This window comes from Daphnia pulicaria, chromosome 3, assembly GCF_021234035.1.
Source record: "Daphnia pulicaria isolate SC F1-1A chromosome 3, SC_F0-13Bv2, whole genome shotgun sequence".
In the NCBI taxonomy this organism is placed as follows: domain Eukaryota; kingdom Metazoa; phylum Arthropoda; class Branchiopoda; order Diplostraca; family Daphniidae; genus Daphnia; species Daphnia pulicaria.
In genome coordinates this window covers 11,252,736-11,273,148 of record NC_060915.1, presented here as the reverse complement: position 1 = coordinate 11,273,148, position 20,413 = coordinate 11,252,736, and the positions used below count along the sequence as shown (strand labels likewise).

The following is a 20,413-nucleotide window of genomic DNA, read 5'->3' as shown; positions in this document are numbered from 1 at the left end:
AGTAGAGTTTGTATGCAAGCATGGGAAACTTAATTTCGACTTGGTGTTTCTCGACCCTGGAGGCTGAAAACTGTGTAAACCCAAGTGTAATCAAAGTGACAGAATCAAGTGACATGATTCCGTGCTGATATCTTGTAAAACGCCATCTCTTGTAACGATCTTTACTTTGGCAAATGTCAGCCGTCTCGGAGTTGCAAATGGGAAAAGATGGCGACAACTCTGGTGTCGAGACGGTAGACTCGTGTGTTTCTCTGTTGTCACTCCCGTTTGTCACTCCCGTTTGTCACTCCCGTGTAAATTGGTCACCCCTTCGGTGTAGACTTTTCCTATGCCTCGTCAGCGGGGTGTTGGAAAGAGCTTAATCAGCAGGCTTTTCGCTGGGATGTTGAGCTTGTAATTGACCTTTTGGGATTTTAAAAAGTCTTAGCGCTAACGCTGTTGGATGGCTCGCGTCATTCACGATGAAGATTCATTAATGCGGCCTATTTTTCGGATGATTTGAGAATTTTGAGAACTCTTGAGGTAAAGGGATCCGCCTTCTACTCAGCCGAGTAACGAGATTCAATCAAACGGGTTGCGACAGATCGAAGGAAAGACGGCTGATGAATCTAATCAGCAAGTATGCAAAAATCGTAAAGCAGATGACAATTACGCCCCCGCCCCCACCCTCCTTTTTGTAACACAGCGATCTGTCTGCACTTGCGGCCATTTCGGCAATTTGTTCATTCACAATTTCCCTCGGCTGTCCACATTTCTGAAATATTCCTGGAAACATAACTGTAAATCATTTTGAAACGCCACATTCATTCTTGACTGTTTATACCGTGAGTACCAACATATGGCGGTACTTTTGAAAAAAAGTAATCGTCTCCAGCACGTGTAAGACCGACAGAAAGGCGGATCTGACAAGTGCCGTTTTCGACTTCCGCCAATCTTCTTCATTGCGTTGAAAGGAGAATCTTTTTATCTGGGCACTTGTGATCCGATCACGTGAAAAATAGGAACTGCTCAATAGGTGTTGATTTCATCTAAATAAATTAGTAACGACGTGTTTTGTTCATTCCGTCATTGGATTGCCGCCCAAACAATCTGTAAGTTGATTTGCGCGTCAGACTTTTGTGCGCTGTTGACTTGAGCGATGAAATTTCAGCTTTGAAGAGGGGGCGACGACGACAAAGTTACCGTAGCTTTTCCCGACTCCCTTTGATTCACAGCCTTGCTGCCCTCGTCATATTCAAACTCGGTTTCCAATGATGGGCGCTTTAAATACATTGGGAATGGCTTCTGGTTGGTCGGAATGTTTTTTATCAAAATCACTTCACAGAAATGGATGTTGGGGGAACTGCTGAGCAATAAGTCCCTTGATTGGAATGAGAATACATCAATACAGCTGCCCCTTGATATCTTCGGTGAGTTGCCAAAAGAACCTTATATCTTCTCCGGTCTAATAATCGGTAAACATGAATAACACACGTATGCACTCGCCGCTTGAAAAGAAGCTCACAAATCGCTTGCGTCTTCAAATATGAATCTGTACTTATGTAAGGAGCATGCGGGCAGCAGTGTAGTGGTCTGGCTTTGTATAATCCTTCGACGAGTGGGTTCAAGTTCAGGGTGGTATGGATCTCTCTAGAGACGTCTTACCCTTTTATTCTCTCCTTTCCCTATCCCGTTCATCTAGTCTGTCTGTGTGTGTGTTTGTATGTAACACAACGTTATGTGCGTCTACTCGTGTTTAATTTGTCCGCACAACAAATTCGGCTATTTGCGCAGCATAAACACGGTGAAATGTTGCTGTCGAGCTCGTCGGGACGATAAAGTTCCAACTTTCTCCGTCTCTGGTGTCACTTGTTGTAGCAACCAGTGCTAAGCGGACCGCCCACAAATGTTGGGAAAAGGTTAAGCTGTACGATAACAACTCGACGTTGGAGACTGTCGGCAAAAAAGTAAAATAAAACAGCATATATAGAGGCATGTGGGTCCCAATTTATTATCAAGGGTTTTTGTGCGCGCTGCACTTGAATGCCTAATACAGGTTGTAAGTTACGGGATCGATCGATAAAAAGTTCCGACTAGGACTACAGGCATCGAGCCATCGACCGAGTCGGAGAAAACCCAACAACAACAACGCAACTTTGAACTTTTGTAGTACAGAGTACGTGTACAACTGTACATCAAACAAGAATGGGTTAGACTAACTTTCTAAAACACGTCAGGCTCCTCAAATTGAATTCCAGACGGACAAAGGTTTTTTTTTTCTCGTGAAGAACTCGCGGTGTGCATCCGTATGCACAGCCAGTCGTACCAATTCTCAGAGCTGTCCTGGAGGTACCGACTGGACCTGTCAAAGTAGGGTAGTGCCGTACCCGACAAATGAATCTTTGATACCGATGCTATATGACTGGTTTGAATTATTCGTATTTAAACCTTGGAGATGCAACTCTATACTTATGGGGCCTATTTTGTTTGAAGAAAGGAAGTGAATCAAGAGATTCAGCTCTTGGAAGATTGGTTCGTCTTGCTGTCTCTTACCTTTTGCCTGCCATCAAACAAAGCAACATCAATTATCTTATCTGCATTATTCCCCCTTTGTATCGATTTTCTGAGAAAACTTGATGCCGATTCTGTCTTTTTTTCTGAAATTTGGAATGCCTAAATAGGCGAACAGGGGAGGGAAGAAAGAGAAGGGCATCCAACTCATCTCAGTTGAAATGAAAAGGGAAAATTCTTTTACTATAGCCGTGTCTGATGAGATTTTCGATTTGGCTCGTTTCGACAGTCGAGTCGGAGTTGGGTCCCACACATTTCGTCTGGAATTGAGGGGCTGTGGGCGGTTTCAACCGGAAATTGATAACGGAACTGAACTTCTTTCCTTTCAACTTTCTTTGCCGTCAAATTCCGGGAACCCTCTCCCCCCCTTCCTTGCATAATCCATGTCCATAAAGTTAGTCGGCGGCGCGTACAGTTTGCAGTCTCACTGCTGCTCTGACTCGATTTGTGATGATGACATGGCTCCTGCAGGGAACGTAACAAGTCTCTCAGCTCCCAATTCTTTGCGACTTCCATCTCTTTCGGCCGCATCCACACTGCGCCTGAATGAGATGAATGGGTAGATAAAGGAACAAAGAGGAAACAAAAAAAAAAAAAAAAGGAAAGAAAGAAAAAAGGCGAGTGACAAAGAACGGGCGGGGGTCGGTCTCCTCACATCGACTGGACGGTAAACGAAATCTTGCAAAAGTCAGGCTCGTGTATATATACCGTGGGCTGGTTGACAGACGATTTTTCTATTCGTTTGCAGACATAATCTCACTCGACAACAATAAATAGACCGCTGCCACACATACAAATGCGTAGCCGGGCGCACGTGTCGACACTCGGGAAAGGCGACTGTCCATCTGTCTGCAATCCTTTTTCTCTTCTGATAGAATCGTGGGAGATTGAAGGGACGAAGCTTGGGAAGTCGATTGGTTTCATGACGTCACTTCCACTGTCCATCGCCTCACTTTCAGAGTCAGTCAAACCGTATAATAAGAAAACCTACACGCTTCCATGTCTGCTATCAGATTTCCTATTTTCTCGCCCACTCCCTTTTTGCACGAGAGCCGACAGCAAACGAAGAGCAGGTTCTTTTTTCTAGTATTCTATTTGTTATCTTGCGACTAGCAGCCTACTCTTTGCTCTTGTTGAAGGGTTTCTTGAAGATGATGGTGATAAATGAAGCCGATGGAATCGCGCCCATCCAATAGGTTCCATGATTCAATGTTCTCGTGAATAACGGGTAGAACGAAAAGAAAACTAAATAATTGTATTTATCGAGTTATCTCGCCCTTTTTTTTCTTGTCGGCTTCTCTCGCTCTATTTATCTATGGCGCCGTCGGTGCAAACAAGGTGCTGGATGATGGTGGTTGCCTCCCTTTTGGGACTACGTACTGTTGGCACCCCTTTATTTCTATTCTTGCTGAAACAGCACGTCTTCCATAGGGAATGACGCACGCTGGCGCCGACACTCCCACACCACGTCCCGTATCTTCCCGTATCTTCCCGTATCTTTCAAACATTGATCTTTCGCCATTGCACTTAGTTCTCTCGGTTTCCGGCTGGTTTTTGTTTCCCCCTTTCATTTCTATGCGATATCCCGGATGCTGATTGGTCGAGCTCATTGCAAGAAAAAAAAAGGGAACTGGGCCAGAATCGAATGAATATTTGATTTTCCGCTGAATCTAGAATTAGAATCCTGATCCTGTCTTGTGCAAAATTTATCGTTGCAAAGTATTCCGAGCGCCACAGTGGATTGCCATTCGGACGAAATGCTCACCTTTTTCTTTTTCTCCCCCAAGTGTCAGACGAAATGAATGAAGTGTGGGAGTCGGTGGAAGACATTTCGCCTGTTTGTGTATGGCCTCTGTTTTTTTCTTTTTCGATTCGTAGAATGCGGTAGAGCGTGTATTGGAAGCCTATGTAATTCCTCGACACACATTCCGCTTCCCATGTACTTGGTATCGCTAGTTCGCGCCGCAAATTGACACGAGTTTGGTTTCTTTGCCATTTCGTGCAACCGGAAATGTCGCTACTATACAGCCACTGTTTGCATTTATTTGCTTTTGGCGATGCCATCTTTTCCATTCCTGGATCAATTCTTTTCGCCCTTGTCTTTTTCTTTCCAGATTGACGGGTTTTATATCTATCAAACTGACTTGATGGGCATTTTCGCTTAGTATGCTGAAAGCTGAACAATCTCAGCCCCACGCCGGTCTATTATTTTTTATTTTGAGTTTTTTTTTCCTCCTCAATTTCAAGGTTCTTGTTATTCGCGATCGATTGAATCAACAATCGGTCTCGACTTTCTCTTTTCGCCGCCGCTATATTTGTCCCTCCCCACCTCTTCGCGGAGAAAACAAAACAAAGAGAAAAAAAAAATCAATTCAATTCAATCTGAACGGGTTTGTGTGTGTGTGTGTGGGCTGTTGTCGTTTGCTTGGGAACCCGACCGTCGCTGATAAGTTTGCCCAGAGCCGGCGAATAAACCCTCGCGCCATTCTTGGCCGTATTCAAACATCTTGTTGAGATGACTTTGTTCGATCCCTTGTCTTGTTGAATTGATTACACATTCTCTCAAACTGTTTTGGGGAGGGAAAAAGATTAAAGCCGTTCCACCAAAATCGGCCTCCCCCCAAAAGTAAGACTCGCGCTATAGTTAAGATGAATCAACTTAAACTTTTTTGTGTTTCACTCCCCCCTCGCTTAACGGATGAAAAATCGACGTTAAAAGACGTCAGTTCCAGCGGCCCAACCCCCACCCCCGTATCTTGCGCTTTTATATACTTAGCACTTGGCTATTAACATTTTCATCAAATGATAAATCACCGCTTGCTTATACTCGGGGTGAAACTGCACACCATCCAATGATATCACCTCCGGCAAAGGTCGAAGGGAAGCCAAAATCAATGGATAGTTTCTGTAATAGAAGAAGAAACCACCGCCGCCGCCTTTCGGAATCTAATATAGAGCAATACAGATGCTTGTTTGCCTGTTTGGGAAGGAAACGCGCAGTCTGCGGGTGATGGTGCACGACCGTTAGAGACCCCGTCAGTTGCGATGAAGGCGGTCCGGATGAGCGCCAAAAGCGAACGCACCCGGCCGCGAGTAGACATGCGTGCTGCTGCTGCTGGTCCCCCCAGTCGAAAAGGACATCCCTGCCTCTAGTCGCACAGGGGTCCAGTATGTTGACGTCTGTGGCGAATGCAAGTTTCAGGTTGCACGGTTCCGCATCCCACCAAAACTAGGATACGAATGATTACTTCTTTCTCGCCCTTGCTGGAAGAAAGTCGATTCCGGTTTGCGCGGTTGTCGTGTTTCTAACAAATCCGCAGCAGATTTTTTTCTTCTTCCTCACCCCCTGTCGATTATATAACTCATTCAAACAATTGGCGGGCTTTTTTCTTTCTTTTTTTTTCCCTGATGAATCAACAGTTTGAAAGCGTGCATTAGTGTGTAATAGAATCCTGTCGTCGCCAAAACAACCGTCGGGTGTTCTTCGCGGAATTTCAACAGACACAAAGGACGTCATGATTTGAACAAAACACACTGACCACCGGCGACCATTTAGGTAATTGAAAAACGAATGAAAGGTTTTTATTTCTGTACGGAAACGATTTGCATATTGATTGCGCGAGATCGTATGGCCACATTTTGATTATTTAATTTGAAAATGGGAAAATGTCTTCAAGTTTTGAACATATGGCAACAAAAGACTAGTGAGCGAAAATTTAATGATCGCTTTTCCGCTTGCGCCATTCAGCAGAGAGGACACCAATTATTTTTCTATTTCTCTTTCCTTTTTTTTCAAAAAAATATTTATATGTTCAGCACACGTGCATCATAAATTATGGATTGCGTTTCCCATGGCTGTTGATCCTGGTGACACTATTATTTGTCAGCGACATCCTCTCAGAGATTGGACTATACGTAGGCCCAGACTAGCTGGACTTAGTATTATCCAGACGGTCAAACCTGCGGCCAAATCCTACGCCTTGGCCGTATGTCAGTGAAACTGGACTTTATTTCCATTTTCTTTTGAACTTCTTTTCCCTCTCGCCAATCCCCAGCAGACATTGTTGTTTTCCTCCTGTACAATATATTATATCTAAGGGCTTAAGGATCCAGATTTAGAAGTACAGGGGGGGGGGGGAGAGATGACTCTTTGCGCACTCGCAAGTTGACGTTAAGATCAACGTCTCATCTTTCGCTTGATTGACCAGTGACGAAAGAGTCTTGACTGATAAAAAAGCTTTTCAAGTAGTCTCATTCAAGGATGCTGTCTTTGCTTTACGGTTGATTGAATGATTCGAACATCACGTTTTTTTTTTTCGGGGAGCTGTTAAGTGCTGTCTGTCGCTAGCCTGCAATGCAGGTTCCAATGCTCCAATCTGCCGGCTTGGAGTGTGTGATGATTGCCACACGTAACGGGTTTCGGGGCTCCGACGATTTCCAGGAGATTGATTCTGTTCTGACTTTATTCTTTTTTTGTGTGTGTGTCTGTGTACACCACCAAACCCCCACACTAGTTTTTATTTGATGTGCTTCACCAAGCGCCGAGGTCTTTGATTGAAATTTTACGACTCGATGGCCATCGCCGTGGGCATTGATTCAGTCATTTCCATATTTTCCAAGCATTCGGCAGAATCGTTTTCTTCTCGCAAGTCTCTTGCATTACAATGCAGGCCATCGCCAGCCTCTGAGATTGTCGAGTGGCAAGTGTGTAGTAGTAGCCGCTCTTACACAGCTGCCACCTCGACGTATAACGAAGTTTATTACTCAGTGCCGAGACAGCACAGTAGATAATAGCAGCTGCTTCTGCCGGGACTGGGGATAGTAGACGGCGACCTGGAGGCACTCGTCCCGGTTGTTCGCATCACCAATTAGTGAATGATTCCCCGTCTACAAAATGGTATTGCCTCACAAAAGTATTCTTTTCTTTTCTTTTTGCTGGCTCTTAGATAAAGGAAAAAGGCGCAGGCTATTCTGTGTGTTGTGCTGTACCACATCCAGGTTGTTGGCTTATCCGATGCCTAGCGGACCCATAACTGGCGCTCGCATCCGCACAATCTCTTTTTCGCCAAAGTCGCTTTCAGCCGGGGCGGTCTCTCCCGGCAACTAACAATTGACGGATCAATATTTTAGATGCAATAGGAATAGTCGAGAGAGAGAGAGTCTATATAGATGTGTGTGTGTACGCTCAATACACAACAAGGCAAGTCAATGTGCGTGTAGATTGTCTCTACACCTCGCAACAGACAGAGCCACGTCCGGTGTCACCGTGGCAACCATTGTGTGTGTGTGTCCAGCAGCGATGACTTTTGAGATACCACACACACACACACACACGCTTTTGCTCAACAGCATAACTAATCATAAATATATATATCTGAAGGAAAATCTAGCTAGCCTTTTGTTTGACTTTTGACAATTCTGAAAATAACAGCCGGTTCAAGCAGTTCACCGTGCTAGTCGCATTCTATTTATTCCGTCTCTTCGGTCTATTTTATCCCGTACATTGTCCCGCCGTTTTCGTGGCAGCTACTCCGTTCGTCGAATGAAACGTGGGATGGAGAGATAGGCAAAAAGGGCAACGGCGCGTTAAAATCCGACTTGAAAAGACATTATTCTGCTTCAGTACCTTGGAGGCCTACTAGCTACTACCCACGGAGTCTCTTGATAATATAGTAGTACGAAATGGTGCCCATGTTACTTTTCAGATGAAATTATTATCATTTTTTTCTCTTCCCTACTCTCATATTTCATTTTCCCCTGTTCCTTAACATTTTCAGCTCGAGGCGTGTAGGAGTACCAAGAAAAGAAATATGATGTGTACTGCGTACGTAGTACAATCAGGGAGGAGGATGAAGTCGTTTGTGCTGTGTCCTCTTATGGTGTGCTCCATCGTCGGGGTTAACCATCAGCAATAGTCGGCAAGAGGTCTGATTTGGGACTTTTTTTTACGGTAACATATTTGCATATTCACGTATGATGTATGGTCCCACCGTCTTTCATCGTTTCCTCTTTTTTTTCGGTCGTTCGTCTTGAATCGTTTCATCTCATCACTCGGGGAATTGACTGCCGAAAGATTTTGATAGATAGAGCAATAGAAGAACAGCTACATCAGCCAATAACGGCGCCCTACCGTACGCATCCTATAGGTATCGATCTGCAACATATGAGCCCTCCTTTAGTTTACAGTTGACTATCAAAAAGAAAAAAAAAATACTACACAATGCTGTAAACATGACTACCACGTAATATGAAGGAAATATGGGGAGTCATTGTGTATGCGACAGTTCTGAAAGTCTATAGCTACCAAGTCACTTTCCTTTATATCGTAGCGTATGTCGACGCCAATCTAGAAGCCTCAGAGCGCTCCCTACTGGTTTTCTGACATTTTTTTTTTATTATTATTATTATTTACATTATTATTATTTCTTTACTGCGCTTATAACTTTTGGAACACTTTTGAAGAAGCTTATGCCGTAGGCTACCGCGCTAGACATTTCCCCTCCAATATTCCAACTTTTCTAGAGTGCATTTCTCACTTTTTTGCTGACAATTGTCTTCTTTTGAAAGTGCCAGAGATGGGCCCGTTATTTCGGGGTTTTTTCTTGATTTCTCATCTCCCACATGACTTGTTCCGCCTGGGAAACTCTCACTACATACGCAGTCGACATCGTTTAATTGATTTCTCTCGTCCACCAGACTCTCGCGTCTAACAGATAAACCTCGTTTGGTCGCTATATCGTTGAAGCAACAACCGAATTTCGCGCACTTGTTTCTTTTTGGGTCGGATGTCGAGTGGGAGCTGTCGAGGTTTGCCGGCACTCGTCTTCATAGTACAACACGGGGAACTTTGCCTGTCTCAAGTGGATGAGATGACTGCAACTTCCTATTCATCTCTCAATAGCCCTAGCCCCCATCCTCCGACCGTGATGGCCGATGAAGTGCTCAAGAACAACTCAAGAAAAAGCAGTTGACGGTTCATTTGAGACACGCGTTGCTCCCGATCACGATCGAAAAAAAAAATCGCCGCATTTTCGACTCGACTCGACTCGACTCTCTTATATCCGGCGTGTTGTATTTATCGACCGGTTTGCGTATATCCCATGGCTTGTTCACTCTCTATTTATCCCCCCCCCCTCCCCCAACCCCACCACCACCTCGTTGTTGATGACATGCGCCAGATGGGAGAGAAAAGTGAGGGAATGGGGGGATTCGCAGTCCTACTACTAAGGCGAAACTGGTTGATCCCCCGGCAGCAGCAGCAGCTCAATAAAATCCCCAATACGGATATCTGTTGAATAGACGTCCACACAGTGGTGTTGGCTATATAATAGTAGAGCAACAGTATCCTCCCTTGCTTGCCTTGCCTCACCTTGTTTGACTAAATAGGCTCCATGTACCTTTGCCACCCGAACTTTGATGATCCGTACGCCACCGCCCATGGATCGCACTGGTCCACATCGATCACGTTTATCCACCCACGTCCAATTTCGTACCCTTGCCTTCTCTCTCTCTGTGTGTGTATGTGTGCTGTACCGTAAGTTTATCTAGCTTCTCCTGTCGCCCCCTCAAAACTCCTCGTCTTTGTTGACGGGGCGTCCATGTTGGCATACAGAAATTGTATCTGCATATTTATGGAAACAGTTTACAATACATATTGCGCATATTTAGTATACATACAGAGGGCGCGGTTTGCAGACTATGACCAAGATATTGCATAAGAGATGTGACTGTGTGCATATAGTTACGGCTAGTGTGTGTTTTCTCTCTCGCCTACCTTATATTTGACTCCGGATGCTCGACGACGCAAAGGGCGGCAAAGGGTGTCGATCGACAAGCCAAAGGAGGCGGAGGAGAATAGAGAAAGCGACTCTTGTGATGTCGGTCTGGGGTTTCAGGAACAAGAAAAAACAAAAACAGAAAGCAACTAAAGTAACTGCCATTTTCAAAGAAAAGAAAACAGCGGCACCGAATTTCGATATGTGTGTGGGGTCTGAATCAGGTCGATTGTGTTTCTTTTTACTTTTTACACATCGTCGGTCAGGGCAGTAACTCATGTGTTTGATAAAAAAAAAGATATGAAAAGTTTTATTTTTTTTTTTTCATTCCTCATTTCGGTAGTTCGTTGGTCTGAAAATTTTTTATCTTGCGACAGAGAAAGAGAAAAAGAAAGTGATGAATGTTTTTTGGCGAGTGGACGGATGGGATGACTTCTCGGATTGATTCCCATAGATGAATGATTATTAGATTATTTATGTTTCACTGGCGAATGACGAAATACCATTTCAGACACAGAAAAGGCGACCTGATACAATAGGAAATTTAGCCCTCCTCTTTCGCCTCCCTGATGACGTACCTCTACTAAATGACAAAAGAAGAGAAAAGACGAAAGTAGATGGGAGAGAGAGACAGGTTCTTGGGAGACGTCCTTACACTATATGTGTGTGTGTATGCATAGTAAACGAGAGAATTCATCACGAGAAACTTGGGCCCCAGTCTCATTAGTTGATGGATGATGGAAAATGGCGGAGGCAATAGCGCTTTATGTATAAGGATGCGGGGAGCATTAATATAAAGAACATTTGCCATCGAGTAACAGCAGGGAGCAAGGTTTAGACTGTACGGTGTATCACAAATCAATCTACTACTCCTTACTGTTGCCAGACTGGCTGTTGTTGCCATTGCCAGCAGTCGACGGCGAACGTGACTTTGGCTCCGAAACTGTGAGCCGTTCGGCTTCAATATCACACAGCCAGCCGACGTCCATTGCTTCTGTGTTGATTCCAATGTATAGAAGAGCTTCAGCGATAAGCTATTTTGTCAAAAAGGAGAGAGAAAGAGAGAGAGAGATATTTAGTTGTGTGGGGCAAAGGCAAAAGCGGAACAATAAGTCTTAGAAGAAATATATACAGACGGCAGACGGGTAGCACAAGTGGCACGTTCAATACTACTCTATTTTTCAAAAAAGGAATGGGCAATGGGGTCTTTTCGTGACGGCCACAACACAATTCAGAGTACGTATATCATTATTCTCGCATGCCAACAACCAATAAAATAAAGTACGAGTCCGGTATAATAGGTCGGTGGTCTCGGACTCGGATCTTTGCTCTGCCCCCAAATGCCGAACGTTCTATTGTTGGTCTTCTCGAGAATACGACCCCACATCGCGCTCATCATGAGTGCGTGCAGTGTGTGGGCTGCCACGTCTATAAGTATACAAGTTATTTAACTAAGGAAATGGCGGGGCAGAGGCCCTTGGAGATGGCGGAATTCATTCAATTGATGATGGTTAATCTCCATCGTTGAAAATAAGAAAAGGACGCTCTCCTTTTTAGATGGAACATTTGGGCGGTTGGGAAAACAAGATCGAAGGAGTCCCTAGATACCGTAATGTCCGTACATGTTTATATAAACCTAGTATAATTAATTCCCCTGTTGGCCAAGTTTCCGGCTTTGTGACGACCGCTGCAATTAGACTGTGTTGCTGCTGTTGCGATTTCTCCGGGTGTTTTGTTTTGTTTTTCTTTGGACTAATAGCATCTAGCCTCCGCAGCAGTATCATGGAGTCGATTTTTAATGGATGAGAGAGCTCCATTCGAGTTGATTGCAATCAGAGAGTGTTTCTAAGTTGTAAATGTCTCGGTTGAGTGTATGCGTCAAGCCGAATCTGATTTTTCGTTTGTCACGTTTCTAATATCGCCCATCCATCCTGGGATTCGTTTTGAAAATGTTATTTTATCTTGGATGTTTTGCCGTAGATTGCATAGTCTGTGTTTTGAATATGAGAGCATAGACGAAGGAGCGGGTACCTGGAAAATGGGAGCGATCCATTGCCCGTCTCTTTGCCTTATCACCCGCCGTCCCGCCTCAAGAGTTTTGGCTCAAGGATGTTGGATCTCCCGACTAGAAAGCAACGAGAATCTCTGGAAGAGGAGCCTAAATAGAGATGATGAAAGAAAAGGAGAGGATGTTAATCAAAGTAGCTGGGCGCTCTCTCCAGTTTTCCGTCTTCATCAAGTTCTCCATTTGTCTCATTAGAGGCTCATCAGGATCTTGTCATAATTTCATATTATCGTTGATGACCAAGGGAGCGACAATTCAATTCCGCCGTCGCAACTCCTTGCAAATATCAAATCACGTCATTTGACTCGCTTTGTGCAACATTTTCTTGGTGCGTACACTTTCTCAACCGCTGGAGAAAATTGACGAAAATGTACCGAAGGGTTGCCCCCCCCCCCCCCAATCTCATGTTATCCTGTTTCCTTTCAAGTTCCGCGGCTTGACAACGTGAAACCTCGTTTCACTTTCTATTTTCGTTGGTAGAAACCGACTATACGGCAGTCCATGTGACGAGAGTATGTCGTCGTCTTTTGTGCCCCGAATGGATTCCTTTCTTTGCCCTCCCCCCCCCCCCCCCAACCCATCCACTTTTGTGTGTAGTGTCACTATCGACCGCTCCTTGCGCCGTCCCGAGATGGTGTTAGTTGATAGCGATCGTTGTCGTCTTGGTCTTTCCAAACAAAACTCTAAAGTACTCGCCGCAGGCACGCATTCTCCAGCTGCTCGAGAAAAAGCCTATCCTCTCATTTGCCCGTGTTATGTGCGGTTGATGGGTTCGCGCGTGCCGGATGAATGTCTGGCCCCGTCTAGCCGAGCCCCCATAACCAACCATTTCCGTGGAATCCCAGTCACTTCAACGACCCCCAACCCCCCATTCCGAACTCACCACCAAGCCAAAAAGGAATGGATGAGACTTTTTTTTTTTTTTTAAGGAAGTATCATGTGTTGAATGTACAAGCTCGAGACGACCGCACTGCAAAACTATAATCATCGATCCGCACTGCTGTTTCTAGTCAGATGATGTGCGGGTAGAGAGAGAGAGAGAGAGAGAGAGTGAGAGAATGGGTCGATGGTTCCACAAGGAAAACTTTCGATACAAGTCTGAAGGTGAATATAAAGGCAATGTTGAATAAGGATTTTCTTTTTTGCTTTCTGAGGGGAGGATTTTCGCCTTTGTACTCTTCTTCTTCTTCATCTTTTTTTTTCTTTGGCTCTCATTTTAAACAATGCCGTGCTGCATGTGTAGGAGACGAGCTCCAACTGCCTTTTTTTCCTTTTTCTTTACATTCTTTCACTCACGAACGAGTTGGCGGAGAATAAAAGGGGGAGATGAGGAGGGGCTCCCGAACAAGAGCCATGAACATTTCACATAGAGAGAAAGGGAGAGCACTGCTCCTTCCTGCTTATTTCTCCATTTCCTTTTGACTCGTTTTCTTTTATTCTTTCCTTCACTTACGTTCGCTGCAGGACTTGTTATGACGATCCTCAGCTTCTTCTACTTTTTTTTTTCTCTTTCACGGCGTGTTCCTCCTCCCTTTTTAAAGGTTCCTGCTCCCGTAACGACATCGTTGGAACAACTCGTGTAGGCTTCAGAATGACTTGAGGCCGACACACACTCCCTGATGCGCAACAGGTCTTCGTTTTGGTCATCCTTCCATTTGAATTTCTTTTGAAATTCGCCTTTCTGGTCGCCCTCCTCAAATGATTTCCGACGCTGAGTTACGTTGAGTCACTGTCGGAATTGAATTCGATGTTGACTGATCTGATTTTTCACGGGGCGCTACCCATCAAATTTGGTTGGAGCAACCCTTCCGTTACTGACAAGGGGCGCCGCCGTCTAATTGATACTCTCGTCCCAGCATCCGTAGATTTTTCCGGTTTGATACACTTGAGTCAGGGGCGCTCTTAATTGGAAGGGCGAATGTCAATAACAAGTAGTACCCCGTGTATATTTCCCCGTACCCATCATTCGCTGGATACCTACCTAACTCCCCACGCAAAATCCTTTTCTGGCTCCACCTGGAAACGACGGTTGCATAAGCAAGCCGGAAGCCAGTGAGCAAACGGTTTCCATGGTTGAGGAAGCGATGTCAGAAATTAACATCACGAAAAAGTCATCAAGACGAAATGAAGATGAGATGGAACTTCTTTTTCCAACTTTTAGATTGAAAAGTCACAAAATTAGTCTTGTGAAGGCGTCAGGGGGCGGGACTTAGCTCTATCGATTTTGATTTTGATGTCTCCCATCATTTTATTTTTATTTTATTTTTTTGGCCACAATTTAATTTTCTTTTCTTTTCTTGTGTCTAGGGAGAAAAGAGTGACAGAAGGAGATTGATTGAATCGCAGACATTACCGGAATAAGTAGCTCATTAGTAGTGCTGCCACTGCCTTCTGCTGCCGCCGCCGCCACCGTCGCCGCTCTAAGGGCCGTGTAGCAAATCAATGGCGCTACTAACGCGCTTCATCCGCCTTCCGGATCGGGCCAACACGCACGTGTTCACGTTCGTTGTGACTCGCTCTGTCACGCGTGACCTCCATCGCGACGTCACGTCCAAAGAGTTCAGCTATGGCTACCACAGGTGGGCCATAACCTTCTCGCGGGCTGGCAAAGTGCTAGGCGTCTATCTCGTCTGGCGGAATCCATCCGAGGTACGTGCACTCTCCCTTTTACGTATTTTTATCCAGAATTGAAAAACAAAGAAATAGACCAACAAAAGTCAAGCCAAACTAACGATTGCCATTCTCGATCCGTCTATTTTGCAGGGGATGCGAGTGTACATTGATTTTTCCTTCACATTGCTCAACCGAGAGCATTTCAGCTCCAATGAGACGTTCAGTGGCCGGCAGATCAAGTTCACGTTCGACTCGCCTGCCCAGGGTAATCGCCGCTACATTCCCGTCGATGACCTTTACGAGCGCAACTTCACCGACTCCAATGGCGAATTCCAGCTCGAGCTGACTGTGGCCAATCCGCGCACCCTCTACGAAACGGATCTGAGACTTCCGCTGAGCTCGCCCGGCTCGTCGTCGTCGACGACTTCGCTGGCGGCAACAGGCGGCGGCAATCACCAGCGCTCGGCTTCGCCCTTGCCTTCGCACCATCACCACCACAACCACCACCACCATCACCAGCTTGGTGGCAGCACGGGCAACCTGTCGACGCTGGGCCAGCAAGCGAATCACGTGAGTCACCACAACAGCGGCCATCACGGGTCGCTGCATCTTGGGCACGGCCATCCGCCGACGCAACTGCCCAAAACCACCAAAATGGAGACGACGTATTTCGCTTTTGGCGGTTTCGACTGGAATTTGTCCGTCGTGGTGGAGCCTTACTCGGTGACGGCCGCCACGTCGGCAGCCGGTCTCACTCTCAACCTGGCAGCTCAGCTGGGCGGCAGTCACGAGCGGGAAAGTCCGTCGCACCGGAGCCGGAGCAACCAGCTGTTGGCCGGAGTTGGCGATCCGATGCCGGCCACTATCGCCGGAGTCCTTGGCGATCACGTTGGAAACGGGACGCTGGCGCTTCGCTTGCGGCGGCTGACGGGCGTTGACCATCGCAGCCGGTCGCGCTATTACATCTCGGTCGGCGAGGGCGACCGGCGACTTTCTTCCGGCCTCATGGACGACATTTCCGACGCCGAGGGGGCCGGCTCTGTTTGGTGTCCCCGTGTGCGGATGCAGGACGTAGCGCCCAAGGGAGTCCTCCGCCTAATGGTGGAGCTGGTCTCTTCCCACACGCTAAGCGAAGCGCTCATCACGTTGGCTCCCACAACCCAGGTGACGGGCACTCCCGGCAGCATCGGTGGCCTTTCTGCGGGGACCTGTTACGACCGTGACAAGCAAGCCTGGTCCTTTGAGGCCGACACTCATTCAGAAAATGGTCAGTTTGAACAAATGAGCTACTGCGTTTCATTCTATTAGCTAAAAAGTTTTATGGAAATGCATTGCAATTTTCTCTTTGTTGATTGCGTGTGTGTTTTCGCAGGAACGCTTCGTGTTCGTGTCGTGTACAGGGACGTCCGCAACGTGCCCCGCAATCATATCAGGTAAGGTCGACCGTGCGTGTTCAACTACATCTTTTTCAAATTTCTTGTTTGGGGACGTATGACGTCAACAGAGAATCAGGAAAGAAGAAGTCAAAGAAGAAGAAGAAAGTCAGAAAGAGGTCAAAAATATCAGCGAGAAGTGGCAAATGGAAGGGCTCGCTCCGATGGATGCATCATGTTGCCTGTCGCCAGCCATGCCTTTGGTTACTTTCTGTGGGTGTTTCCATTTTTTTGGGGAGTGATATGACGTGATAGAGAGGCTGAGCTCCGACACTCTCACCAGTCACCAGTCATATAGAGAAGCCAGTTTTTGTATCAATAAGAAATGAGGGATCCGGCAGAGTGTAGCGCAACAAATTCCATGCCGATCGATCCCCCGCTCACTTTTTCTTCTTTTTCTTCTTTTCCTTTTGATTGCCTTCCATTCGCTTATCGGGAGAAATAACGAATAGGGATCCAGGGGGGTAAGAAGAATCTGGCACGAAAATCTTGCCAATGGAAACTGTCGTGTGGTTGACTATTTCGTCACAGACATTGCAGAGCGGGAGAAGCCAAAATCGGAAGAGAATTAGACGGAATCTCTTTTTTTCCCTCTCGAACACGAACGCAAGCTCCAGGGAAGTACGTGAAGAGAGACTAAGAGTTGAGCTCCGGTCACTCTTCGTTATTGATGTGTGCTATCATCCGTTCCGGAACGGATGAAAATGTTCCAGAATCAAAAGAAAAAAGAAAAAAAGGAGAAGAAACGGACTGTAACTGAATATTTCAAGAGATTTGCCGTTGCGGTTCTTCATCTGATATTCCGCTTCTTCTTCTTTCTCGTGATCCCCAATATCAGTCACGCAATAGTTGCCGTGCATCTAACAGTGTCTATGTAGGTTTCTCTTGACCGTGTAGCCATTGCCATGCCAACCGCTGGGTCTGGAAAAGTCAACAACAAAGGACGAACAAAGGGAAAAGGGTCAAATATTGTCCTTGCGAGTAAGGGCATCGACACGTCCCCCACTTTTGGCGACTCTATGACTCGGAAAGGCCAATGAAGCGAAATCGATCCGATTTTGTTTTTGTTTTTTTCTCTTTTGCGGTTTGTTTTCTTTGCTTTTGACATTGTTCTCGGCAGATCAAGTTGCTGATCGAAAAACCCACCGGACAACCTAATGCTATCCCGATACTCGGTTTTATGACCACTATTTATTCCCCTCCCCCATCCACCCCACCCCCCTTGGCATGACATGTTATTTACTTATTTTCGTTTGATTGGATAAAGTCCTCCCAACATAACGACCCAGAAAATAAGTATACGCGTCCGTGACGTTGGGCTGTTTTTTTTTTGTTGTTTTTTTTCTCCTCCCCGTTCTTCCGTCCCAGGGACGCGTAATGACTTGAGCTGGACGATCTATACCGCAAGACATCCACGTGAGGTTTTCTGAGTTATATATACTTCCAATTCGGGAACCACCAACCATTTCCCTTTTTATCTTTTTCGCTGCTGCCTGGCTTTTACAATACTCTCCAGTATATATACTACTGCCGTAGTATCGATTCTTACATGTACTATTGATTCGAGAGAACCTTGTGGGAAAAAGAACAACTTCCATTTATGGTGTGGTCCCTGCACGACATTATCGAAAGTCCACTTTTTTTTCGAATGGGGATTAACAGGTTGCTTGATTGACGCTCAACAATAAGAAATAAAAAAGGCAGTTTTAGTGCAAGGCCACTCGAGAATAAAATATTTCAAAAGTCTTGTTTGGCGTCACTGTTGCACAAGAGAGTAGGGAATTCAATCGACAATCAGCCTCAGTCCTTGGCCCTATTGTTACCGACTCCTATGCGATTCTGGTGGTCGGGAAACTACCACAGAGCCACTTGTATAATTATCCTCAATCTCGAATTGCGTTAGAATTTAATGCCACTCTCCTGATTCCAGTTGAGGTGGCTCTTTTTTTAGACATGTCTGTGGTTTAATTTCGTTCTTCATTACCCCGGTGTTTGAATAACTCATTCCATTCGTTCTCGGTTGACTGTTTTTTTTTTTTTTTTTTTTTTTTTTTTTTTTTTGGAGGGGGGGGGTGTTTTTTTCCTCCTAAATAACTAAGAGTGTGTAATAAATAAATTAGAAATCCCGACCACCACTGTGCATGCACTCACTGAAATTTGAATGATCATACAGGTACGTGAGTTGGCAGGCGGCCATGTTGCGACCCAACAATAAAGTCAGCCAGTGCGACGCTGTCCCGTTCTCCAGCACGCACTACTCCAACTACTACGTTCAAGAGGAGGCTGACGATGGAGTTGTTATGGAATCTTCAGTGCCCGTCAAAGACGTAAGATTCTCTCTCGCATTTTTCTACTTCGCCTTCTCCGCCGTCTTTCTCCGAATCCACAAAAGTTTATTTTTATTTTTATTTTATTTTTAACCAGTCGTCGTTAAATAATGATGTGTTCCCCGCTGTCGGAAAGAGTGACTAGCCTCCTGGGATGGCGGGGGGGGGGGGGATACCTTCAAAGTCGTGTACTACACGTACGCGCACACTATAGCTGGATGATCAATAGTCTCGACGGAGGTGGAGACGGGGGGGGTTGGTTGGTTGGCTGGAAGCCTGCTGCACGGAGTAGATGGGAGAAAGAAGATTTGCTTTTTGCTCTTTCACTACCGGAAGCTCCAAATGTCCGGTGTGCGGATGTATGCGCTGACCTATAACCACGCTAAGGAATATCCAATCCTCTCTAGTTGGCCTAGAGCGATTCTGGCTTCCCAAGTTCTGGCTTTCGTCCGCTGGAATTTGTTCGATTGGTGCCGGAACGAAGCCGCTGGTCCGTCCCTTTTGATCAAATGATTTATTTTCGCGCTAATAGTCGCATTGAAAGGACTCCCTTCCGTGTATTTACCGACGGGCCAAAAAGACGTGGGTTTGTAAACAACTTTGTCGTTGAACGTTATCGAGTTTGTACGTGAATCCGAGTTGTTTTAAAGGTTAAAGGCGAAAAAGCTCTTGAGCAATTCACCACTTTGGACGGCAAAAACGTTGCTCTGTGGGGATCACGGCGGATCACGGCGCTGATGAAATTGAGGAAGCTTCAAACAGTTTTGTTTGAATCCGCTGGAAAGGTTAACAGCTCAGAAGTTCTGAGAGCCCTGGTTTTGTTTTGAGTTTGCATTGTTGAAGCGAATGCCAAGTTATCTAGTGATTGATTGCCCCAGGCTGCTGTGGAATACTTGGGGGAATAAAGAACGCCTACTGCCAGAACCTGTAGCGTTCACGATTTCGCATCGTTCAATACTCTTATCCCGTGATTATTGGATTATTTATGTAACATTTTGAATGCGTTAGGATAAAAATTTGTGCTGTACTTTTTTCGACTGTTCACCCTTAGGATTTCTTTTATTTTTTATGCCCTTGGAATATTCGATAAGAAAAGCAGAAGTATCAGACATGCAACCGAGCACGGTAGGGCCGATAGAAAATGGGAGCAATAGATTCGCTTTGGCCTGAATTTTACTTGAGATCAGACGGAAATAATGGCCCTGGCGAATGGACCGTAACGGACACGGTTCGCATCTCCTCTGGATGTGGGTCGAACGAGATGAGACTAGATGGACTGTGGCAGAAAAGCCATGCGAATTTATATCTGAAAAAAAAAAAACGTATTGTATTTGACAAACAGTTATTGAAGACGGCCAACGGTTACGTCAACGACAAGCAGCAACTTCGCGTCCAGGTGGAGTGGGACGAGACGCTGTTGCTGTTCCAGGCGACTTATCATAAGTACGACGACGTCGGACGCATCCACAACTACCAAATGAGGTTGGTCCCATTTTTCTTCTCTTTTGTCATTTCTTTCTGTTTCGAATCGGGGTTGGGGGGAAAAAAAAGAAACATTCCGTACACCACATACCTACCACCTGTGCCTTTTAAATAAAAGAAATAGACACGATATGACGAAACGCCGTAATGCGCACAAATTACAAGAAC

General features: G+C 45.6%; 1 protein-coding gene across 3 annotated transcripts in view; it reads left to right on the top strand.

Moving 5' to 3' along the window:
* The window catches only part of LOC124328724, a 32,997-nt gene that overhangs the window by 11,162 nt on the left and 1,422 nt on the right, over positions 1-20,413 (top strand). For 2 of the 3 annotated variants that reach the window (XM_046787546.1, XM_046787548.1), the window contains exons 2-6: positions 14,698-15,039; positions 15,154-16,270; positions 16,376-16,436; positions 18,610-18,763; positions 20,106-20,245. In XM_046787546.1, the coding sequence (XP_046643502.1) occupies positions 14,833-15,039; positions 15,154-16,270; positions 16,376-16,436; positions 18,610-18,763; positions 20,106-20,245 (1,679 nt within the window). In that variant the 5' untranslated portion in view covers positions 14,698-14,832. Of the gene's footprint in view, positions 1-5,740; positions 6,107-14,697; positions 15,040-15,153; positions 16,271-16,375; positions 16,437-18,609; positions 18,764-20,105; positions 20,246-20,413 lie in introns of those variants that run through there. The other variant, XM_046787547.1, reaches the window with a different exon arrangement.